The sequence below is a fragment of the Capricornis sumatraensis genome, chromosome 1, assembly GCF_032405125.1.
Source record: "Capricornis sumatraensis isolate serow.1 chromosome 1, serow.2, whole genome shotgun sequence".
Lineage (NCBI taxonomy): Eukaryota > Metazoa > Chordata > Mammalia > Artiodactyla > Bovidae > Capricornis > Capricornis sumatraensis.
In genome coordinates, this window is record NC_091069.1 from 92,114,188 (window position 1) to 92,123,980 (window position 9,793).

At 47.4% G+C, this 9,793-nt stretch overlaps 1 protein-coding gene across 1 annotated transcript; it reads right to left on the reverse strand.

Moving 5' to 3' along the window:
• Positions 1-576: 576 nt before the first annotated feature.
• Positions 577-4,907, reverse strand: FAM136A (family with sequence similarity 136 member A). The gene is made up of 3 exons (XM_068977841.1): positions 4,789-4,907; positions 3,748-3,888; positions 577-1,947 (listed from the first exon to the last, which is right to left on the reverse strand). The coding sequence occupies exons 1-3, from the start codon at positions 4,873-4,875 to the stop codon at positions 1,759-1,761; spliced, it is 417 nt and encodes a 138-aa protein (XP_068833942.1). The 5' UTR covers positions 4,876-4,907; the 3' UTR covers positions 577-1,758.
• Positions 4,908-9,793: the final 4,886 nt, after the last annotated feature.

Below are 9,793 nucleotides of genomic sequence, written 5' to 3' on the forward strand. Positions count from 1 at the left end.
ATGGAAAGGATGAACCTTGGAGGCCAGAGACGACCTGCAAGGAGCAGTGAGAACAGCCAGCCTTTCTCCTGAGGTGTAACCATGTCTTCGAATGGTAGGATATGCGTGCGAGCTCCTGGGTCGAGTAACAGCCTCTGAATGAGAATAAGGCAAACACAGACAACTGACCGAGGGGTGTGGGAAGCGCAGGGCCACCTGCCTAGTTCCACGGTGGAAGCTAGAGACCTGATGTGGGTATTGAATTCTTCAGCGTTCCAGTTTGTCTTTTTACATTAACAGACTTATATTCACAGCGCTCTAGTATGTCCTCAAAGTTCTCACTTAGAAGCCCCCGGACTATAACACGTAACTACTTTTCACTCCCTGGGACATCTTAAATTTATTTCACACGTTACAAAGGGAAGTATCCTGACAAAGTTATATATTCACTGCCCAGATATAAGGGAAAAAACACAATAGTGGAAGAAAATTAAGTCTTATTTATTGCAAAAACCAAACCACTAGGAAAATATATCACAGTCTTGATACAGCAAACAGACAATATTATCATTTCAAGTAGTAAGTTGGTAAAAAGACAAGGTCCTTATCACAATGATAAGGGGCCAGAACTGGGGCAAGAACAACGCGTGTAGCAAAGGCCCTGGCAGAAGTGGTATTTGGTAATGGAGGGCAGTCCCTTCATCGCTCTAAAGGAGCCACAGTTCATCCCTGAGTTGCTTACTTTTCCTCCCTCGATTTTTTTTTGTTGCCAGGGGATTGTCTCAACAAAGCTGTTATTTCAGGGGGCAAAGTAAGCAACACTGGGTTTAGCTTTCATTCTGTTTCATGAGAAACAGATTTTTCCAAAGCCCGTCCTTCACAACCCTCTTACTGAAGTAGCCTCTTTCACTGTTCCTTCCTGAATATGAGCATATTATACTGTCAAAACCCCGTTTCCCTTCAAGGCTGAGTGTCACTGTAAGATTGTCTGGTAGCTTGCTGACTCTGCTGCAGGTGGCCTCAGGCCCATGGCTGCCAGTGAGAGGGAGAGCACTTGCTTCCCTTACCAGTGTGAGATCGCTTCTTACAATTTTGCAGGGTCTCCTGGCTGAATGATGTGATGTGTGAGAATTTTAAGAAACACACATCCACATCTTGATGGTCAGAAAGGAGTACCTGCAGGGACCCTTTCAACGTTTTTATCCAAACTGCCTCTCCCAACTTTACATCTTAACGTCATGCCCTTGCCTATAAAAGAAAAACAAGCAAAACAAACCCCCTGGAAGACCCCTGCCCCTTTCTACATTAGTGACTGGATGGATTTTATTCGTTTGTGGAAAATGTTGTAGTGATCCTTCTGGTAAACAGCAGGTGGACACCAAACAGAAACACCTCCTTTCATACTCCACTAGACCATAAGCTGGTTACCTGCCAGCCTCTTGGTATCTGTGCAGTAAGAGGATCTGGTACCTTGGCGGGCCCTGGTTTGGTACAGGGGAGACTCCCTATTGGCAGGAGAAGTACTTGCCACATGAAATTCAGGCTCACAACAAACCTCCTGTGCTATCTGTGACCCAAATTTTAGCACTGCTTTTTATCCATTTCACTTTCTAGGATTGAAACACAAAGGAACCAGCGTCCAGAGGAAAGAAACACAGGCCTTAGACTTGCTGCTGTTCTTAATTTCCTCATTCATCAACTCTCCTTAAAAGACCCAAATCCCCATTCCTCTTTTTAAATTGATTCCTGCCCTCAGCCCTGATGGCCACTAGCAGACAGCTATTTCCCAATGGAAGAGAGGGACTCCTTCATCTTCCTGGTCATGGTTGGGATGAGGTTCATGTGGTCATCCACACACTTGGTCACGCAGGTCTCCAGCTGCCGCTTCACGTGAAGCTCCTTACTCCCTGCATCTATCGAATCTTTGGCCTTGTCATTGCAATACATAGTGCACCGGGCCAGGCGGTCCTGTGGCAAGAAGGAACAGGGTAGACCAAATGAAAGGCTGACCTTCATTTACCAAGTGCTTATCATGTGCCACGTTCTATACTACATGTTTTGGCTTGACGTGTATTATCTTGATCAATTAAAGGGACACTATAGTGGAATTGACCAAGACTGTCCTGATTAAAACAGAGGGTGGCACCATGAGGGCCCAGGCAAAGCGTTACTAGAAAGTAGCTGAATGACCGAAAAAATTGTAAGAAGTGCCTTCCAGGAAGTAAGAAGGAACTAGAGGCTACTGTTACTCAACTACAGACTTTCAAACACCTTGATTTTATAAGGGCTGGCATCGCTACAGAAAAATACTCAATTCAGCAAATATTTATTGAGCTTCTACTGCGTGCTAGGGACTCTCCTGTTGGGGAATACAGCAATGAGTGAAACAGATAAAGCTCTTTCTTTCCGTGAACTGACATTCCAGTGGAGGGAGATGGACAAACAAGTAAGTGAAGATGTTGGCGAAACAGCTGGATATATGAACCTGGATAAGGAGTGAAGCTGGTCTAAAGATACGAATGCAGGAGTTGTCAGTATGTAGATATTTGCTATGAGACTACAGAACTAGATTGAGGTCCAAGCATAACCCTGGGCACTCCCGTGCTCTTCAGAGATTGGAGAGAGTAAAAAAGACAGTAAATGAGAACATGAAAGGAAAGTGGGGGTGGGGAGGCATGACCAGGAGAGTGAGCTATCCTATCCTGGTGGCCAAATGAATAAAGATTTTTAAGCAAGGGGGAGAGTGACCCACTGTGTCAGTGATGGAGGCAGACTGAGTAAGATGAGAAATGACCGTTGGATTTGGCCCCATGGAGGGGATTGGAAAGAGTGGTTCTGGTGCAATGGAAAAGTAAGCCTGACTGCAGGACTGAACAGGGAATGGAAGAGAAAGTTGTACAGTAATTCAAGAAGCAAACTTTGAAAGACTTGTAAAATAAAGTGTCAAACACAGAGAAACCCTTTGGAGTTTCATGATCTTGGAGAAGTTATCCTTTTACAGTGCCAGTCATTTTGAAGAATTTTATATAGAATATAAAAATATTTCACATTGGATATAAATTTGTCCACATGAACAGAATCCTAGGCTATGAAATAGCCTGATCAGAAGTGGGCCCTCTTCCACCCAAGTTTCAGGAATGTATACCCAGAGGAAGGGAGTAAAAGGAAGCTGGGGACACCCTTTGCTGCTCCAGAGAGAAATATGGAGCAGGGCAGGGGGAGAGGGGGCTCTCAGTGACCTCAGAGAGGCTTGCGAGTCAGGCATCAATGAGTCAACAAAAATAATGCTTCATGTAAATGACTGCTCTTCAGTGACACAGGAGCTGCCCTCTGGGTACAGCAAGTAGGGGCATCCTGGGTTGGAAAACCCACAAAATGATGGTAGGATCTTGCTCTAATCTGTACCTTTTAAAGACTGGCTTATTCTACTTTCCTGGGGATTCTGCTATTGTAAGAATGAACTAATATATTTTACAAAGCTTCATACTGTACAGTATACATATATTTGATGTCTATGGGGGAAAAAAAAGCATAAGGCTCTTGGTCATGAACTCCCTTTTGCATTGTTTCTATGGGAAATTCTTACAGCACTCAACCTCTAGGACTTTTTCCAAAATTTTAAACCGTGTAAAGACTAGCCGGACATAGGACTGTCACAGATGTTAACAAAGAAACAAGACACTAAAGCCAAGAATTCTGAGCCAACGTTTGTCATCTGCAAAAGAGCAACACCTAGGGCTGGAGTGGTCTGGCTGGGGTATTCCTCACCTGGAACTTCTCCAACTCGCTGGTCACCAGGGCCTGGGCTTGAGCCAGAGGTGCGTGGCAGCGCTCAATGCACTGGTGCACTTGCTGCATAGACGCCTGGCTTTCCTCACAACAGGCGGCGCTGCACCGGAACATAAGGCCCTGTGGGGGGAGGGCAGAGAAGGGTGAGGCACGAAAGCCTTAGTGCAGAGATGACCACCACCGAGGGCAGCAGAGGCTAGGGGGCGCGTCGCACCTGCGCCTCTCTTTAGAATAGACACCAAGGGCTTAAGACCACGAATGGAAACATTACCCTCGGTGCCTAGCAGAGTGTTTCATTGCTGCTAGCTCGGTGACAGTTGTTGAACCGACGGCTGGATGGACGGGGACGGTAGTGGAGGATGAGATGGGGCCAAGTTCTGAAAACCAGGTGCCTAAACCACAGGGTTCAGAGGTCAGCGATCTAGTAACCATCCACCAGGGGACAACTGGTCCACTGACTCCAGGGACACCCTGACAAGCGAAACCCACAATCCGGTCAGGGAAGTGGTATCAACAGCCGCATAACATTCAGGGGATCAAAGCAGAACAGCATATGAGACATCGCTGCGTGAGCCGAGCATGACCAGGCCATTGAGGAGGCCGAGCACCGTCGGGTTTCCGGTCTTTCACCTTGGCGGTGCTCTTTGGGCGGGCTCTGGCTGCTCCCCTGCGAAGCGGCCGCGCAAGACGGGAAGGTGGGGGAGGCTGAACACCTTACTCCAGCGGGCTTCTCAACCCTGGCGAGGGGACACCCCGTCCCCCGCCTGGCCTTGGGGGCGGGGGACAAACGGCCTTGCGCGTGGCGAAGGCTCACAGATTTCATTCGCTCAGCCGAAGCTCCAGTTCTAAGAGTGAGCAGTGCTTCCAAGGGCTCAGCGACGACCCCAGGGCCACCCCGACCCGGGTCCGCAGGCTGGGAGGCAGTGGTGCGGAAGGATCCTGAGGCGGCCGCGGGCAGGGGCAGAAAACCCCGCACCGTACTCGCTCCCCCCACCCCCAGGTCGGCTTCCGCCCCGCTACCTGCATCTTCCGGATATTCTCCCTCTCCAGACTCTTCACCATAGAGTCCACCGCCTCCTGCACCCGGAGCTGCTGCAGCTCCGCCATGGCTACCCGCGCGGTTCCCGGCTGCGCCGGCGCCCACATGGCCTGCCGCGCACCGGCCCGCCCCCTCGCCGCCACTTCCCGGGTCACCGCGGCGCGCCCTTTCCCTGTCCACGCCGCCCCCTAGCGTCCGAGAGGAGTAACTGCACTCCTGGCGGCCCGCTCCCGCGGCGCTCCGGGGTCCCGCCCCCGCCGTCCCCGCCCACCTCCGGGATTCTTTACCAGGTCTGCGCACCTCTGCTAGTGCCAGAGGGTTCTTTTCTCTCCTTACCTGTCTGGGTCCCTGTTCCCCTCTCTTACTTAAAGTTCTTTAAATTCATTTTTGTTTATTTTTAAAAAACTGAAGTAAAGTAATGCTCAAAATTCTCCAAGCCAGGCTTCAACAGTACGTGAACCGTGAACTTCCAGATGTTCAAGCCGGATTTAGCAAAGGCAGAGGAACCAGAGATCAAATTGCCAACATCCGTTGGATCATAGAAAAAGCAAGAGAATTCCAGAAAAACATCTATTTCTGCTTTGTTGACTTTGCCAAAGCTTTTGACTGTGTGGATCAAAACAAACTGTGGAAAATTCTTAAAGAGATAGGAATACCAGACCACCTCACCTGGCTCCTAAGAAATCTATATTCAGGTCAAGAAGCAACAGCTATAACTGTACATGGAACAATAGACTGGTTCCAAATCAGAAAAGGAATATGTGAAGGCTGTATATTGTCACTCCGCTTATTTAACTTATATGCAGAGTACATCATAAGAAATGCTGGGCTGGATGAAGCACAAGCTGGAATCAAAATTGCTGGGAAAAATATCAATAACCTCAGATATGCAGATGACACCACCCTTATGGCAGAAAGCAAAGAACTAAAGAGCCTCTTGATGAAAGTGAAAGAGGAGAGTGAAAAAGTTGGCTTAAAACTCAACATTCAGAAAACTAAGATCATGGTATCCAGTCCCATCCCTTCATGGCAAATAGATGGGAAACAATGGAAACAGTGACAGACTTTATTTTCTTGGGCTCCAAAATCACTGCAGATGGTGACTGCAGCCATGAAATTAAAAGACACTTGCTCCTTGGAAGAAAAGCTATGACCAACCTAGACAGCATATTAAAAAGCAGAGACGTCACTTTCCCAACAAAAGTCCGTCTAGTCAAAGCTATGGTTTTGCTAAGAGTGAGCAGTGCTTCCAAGTAGTCATGTGTGGATGTGAGAGTTGGACTATAAAGAAAGCTGACCGTGGAAGAATTGATGCTTTTGAACTGTGGAGTTGGAGAAGACTCTTCAGAGTCCCTTGGACTGCAAAGAGAAACAACCAGTCCATCCTAAAGGAAATCAGTCCTGAATATTCATTGGAAGGACTGATGCTGAAGCTGAAACTCCAATACTTTGGCCACCTGATGCGAAGAACTACTGACTCATTTGAAAAGACCCTGATGCTGGGAAAGATTGAAGGCGGGAGGAGAAGGGGACGACAGAGGATGAGATGGTTGGATGGTATCATTGACTCAATGGACAGTTTGAGTAAGCTCCGGGAGTTGGTGATGGACAGGGAGGCATGGAGTGCTGGAGTCCATGGGGTCACAAAGAGTTGGACACGACTGAACTGATAGTTGGTTTACAGTGTTGTGCCAATTTCTGCTGTACAGCAAAGTGAAAAAAATATTTAGTATGATTCATGTAAAAGATAGGTGTGCAGATCTTAGATGTAAACAGCTTGATGAGTTTTAACAGGCCTTGACCTTTCCCTGTCAACCTCTGGCCTTTTTCCCCCTACTGCTCCTGGCCCCAAGCAACCACTAATCTGCTTCTTCACTACAGATTATCCTTTTCTTTTCTAGAATATAATATATGTATTTATATATAAATCATTCATTCCTATGTACTTTTGGGAGGGTCTGGTCCCTTCACCTAACATAACACTTTTGAGGCTGAGCCTTATCTTCAGTTCTTTTTGCTGTATTATTCTGTAGTATTCTATTGAATGGAGGTACAGCAATTTATTTTTCCATTCCCCTGTTGATGGGCATTTGGGCACTTCCCAGTTATTCTGAATAAAGTGGTGACTGTGAACATCCTTGAGCAAATCTTTTGTAGACATCAATTTCCATTTCTCTTGGGCAAATAAATATCTAGAAGTGGAATCATTGGATTGTTGGTAGATACATTTATGCATTCATTTCTAATAACAAATTGTCAGCTTCAAAGGCACAATGTGGGAGCTACAGATATTCAGTCGACAAGGAAGCATTTATGTGTCAGCAGCAGTGAGCTGTTTCGGAGCTTCTGGAACAGTTCTGTCTGGAAAACCCCTTCCCCCACGTCCTATGCATTCATTCATTCATTAGGACTTCCCTGGTGGCTCAGCGGTAAAGAATCCACCTACCAATGCAGGAGCCTCGGGAGATACGGTTCAGTCCCTGGGTTGGGAAGATCCCCTGGCAGAGGAAATGGCAACACACTCCAGTATTCTTGCCTGGGAAACACCATGGCTAGAGAAGCCTGGACAGCTACAGTCCATAGGGTTGCACAGAGTGGGACAGGACTGAGTGACTATGCATGCAGGCACGCACGCTTCCAACCCTTCCTGTTACAGGCTACTTCCAAACTTTAGTGAGTTTTCTATCTTATTAATCTGGAATTATTTCTAGTTCTCCCAATCCAATGTCTGCTCAAGGTCTGCAGGTCTACAGAGGAATGTTCTAATGCCTTAGAGATGGACTACCAGGCCCTTCAGAATCTGCTGGAACCTACCTTTGCAACACTAGTCTCTCTACTCACTACCATATGTCAGCCATGCCCAACCACTGCTGCTGCTGCTGCTAAGTTGCTTCAGTCATGTCCGACTCTGTGCTACCCCACAGACGGCAGCCCACCAGACTCCCCCATCCCTGAGATTCTCCAGGCAAGAAAACTGGAGTGGGTTGCCAGTTCCTTCTCCAATGCATGAAAGTGAAAAGTGAAAGTGAAGTTGCTCAGTCGTGTCCGATTCTTCGCAACCCCATGGACTGCAGCCTCCCAGGCTCCTCCGTCCATGGGATTTTCCAGGCAAGAGTACTGGAGTGGGGTGCCATTGCCTTCTCCGGCCCAACCACTGACAGTCCCCCAAACAGGTCAGCACCCCTTCCCAGGTCCCTGGACCACCGGCCGTGCCCTTTGTCCAAGGTGCCCTTCCGCACCTCTCTTCACCTTGTGAGCTCCTACTGAAGACTTAATTTAGATGCTACCCAATTGGTATCTTATCCTGAATGTTCCTGTAGTGCTTCATGTTTTCTGCCTTTTTCCTATCACAGTGTCTTTTTTACAAAGCAGGGGTCTCAAACTCACCAGCATTTTGGGTCCTAGAGGCAGCAGCAGTGAGTGAAGCTGGTCTGGGGTAAGTACTTGTGTGGGCAGCGTGATGGGGCCTGTAGTAGAGCAAAGAACATTTTCAGTGTTTCCCCTTAGACAGCATGGCCATACAGCACAAGGGAAACCTGATTCTTCAGGTGCTTTTGTCAAGCGATTAAACTGCTTCCTTTCCTTTCCGTTACCCTTGCTAGCTGGTGAGCCCTTTGAGAACATTGTGTTGTTCTTTCCATTTTCCTTAGCACTAATAACAGTATAACACACACACATAATGAGGGAAATTTTGCTGAAGACAGTAACGAGTGAGAAGGCGATAGCTTATCTTTCTGTAAATTTTCTCCACTTTCAAGTTTGCCTAATGGGTGGTATGGCCTCTGGCCCACTCTGTGTACTTGGGAAGATTCTGGGTGACTTGGTGAATGGCTTTTAAAACCAAGCCCCTTTGGGAGAAATAACTCTAACTAAAACCCTAGGGGGTGTGGACATTGGGCAAGGGATGGGAGAAATCTGGTTGAGACCTGGCTAGAGGTTGTTCCCAGTCCTACCAACCCCCTAATCCCTCATCCTTCATCTCTCTGAGCCTCAGTTTCCTAATCTGGTGAAAAGAAAAAAAAATAAAAGAAGAGGGAAGCAAATTTATTTTCATTGGCTGGTTTCAGGGAAGTACATAGACTAGAGTACTTTTGGGTTCTCAGAGGAAAATCTCTTTTTAATACAAAGAATTATTATGGAGAAATCCAAAGAATATTACTAAGAATTATTATTAAGAATCAAATCATTGAACAATGAGCTTACTGGTCACTGGAGAAAACAAGATGAGATGTGGGATGTTTTATGGTGAGTTTATGAAAAGACTGAGGAGATTTGAGGTGTTTTCACCTAAAGCAGCGACTTCTCTCACCCTTACCTGCCTGCAACCCTGGTGGGTCAGAGGGCTCACCTTCCTTGGAGACGTTTAAATCCCAGTTCCAGGGAGATAATGCAGATTGGCAAGCACGTGGCTCTGGAAGCGTCCCTCTTATATATTTTCTCTGTTAAACAATATAGCCGTGAGTGCTGCAGTCAGTAGGAAGTCAGCCCAGTGTTTGACAACTTGACAGATCTGGATTTGAGTTCTACTTGCCTTTTACCAGTGATGTCATCTTAGACAAGTTATTTATTTATTGGGGGCTGTGCTGGGTCTTTGTTGCTGTGAGGGCTTTTCTCTAGCGCCTGTGAGCAAGGGCTACTCTCTAGCTGCGGTGTGCAGGCTGCCCACTGCAGTGGCGTCTCTTGTTGAGGAGCATGGGCTCTAAGGCATCCGGGTTTCTGTGGCCGTGGCTTCCGGGCTCTAGAGCAGACGCTCAACAGTTGCGGTGCATGGGCTTAGTTGTGCCAAGACACATATGATCTTCCTAGACCAGGGGTCGAACTCATGTCTCCTGCACTGGCGGGCAGATTCTTCACCACTGAGCCACCAAGAAAACCCTAGACAAGTTATTTAATATGTGACTACCTCACCATGTGGTTGTTCTGTGACTTTTGCTCCTGGATAATATCTGCCCCCACTCAGGCCAGGCACGGAGAAGGCGATGGCAC

What these genes read in the sequence shown, in the direction of transcription:
- FAM136A (XM_068977841.1), bottom strand. Translation starts at nt 4,875, where the DNA reads ATGGCGGAGCTGCAGCAGCTCCGGGTGCAGGAGGCGGTGGACTCTATG. An exon ending in AGAATATCCGGAAGATGCAG is followed by an intron (nt 3,889 to 4,788) that starts GTAGCGGGGCGG and finishes CTCCCCCCACAG; the next exon opens with GGCCTTATGTTCCGGTGCAG. An exon ending in GCGAGTTGGAGAAGTTCCAG is followed by an intron (nt 1,948 to 3,747) that starts GTGAGGAATACC and finishes TTCTTGCCACAG; the next exon opens with GACCGCCTGGCCCGGTGCAC.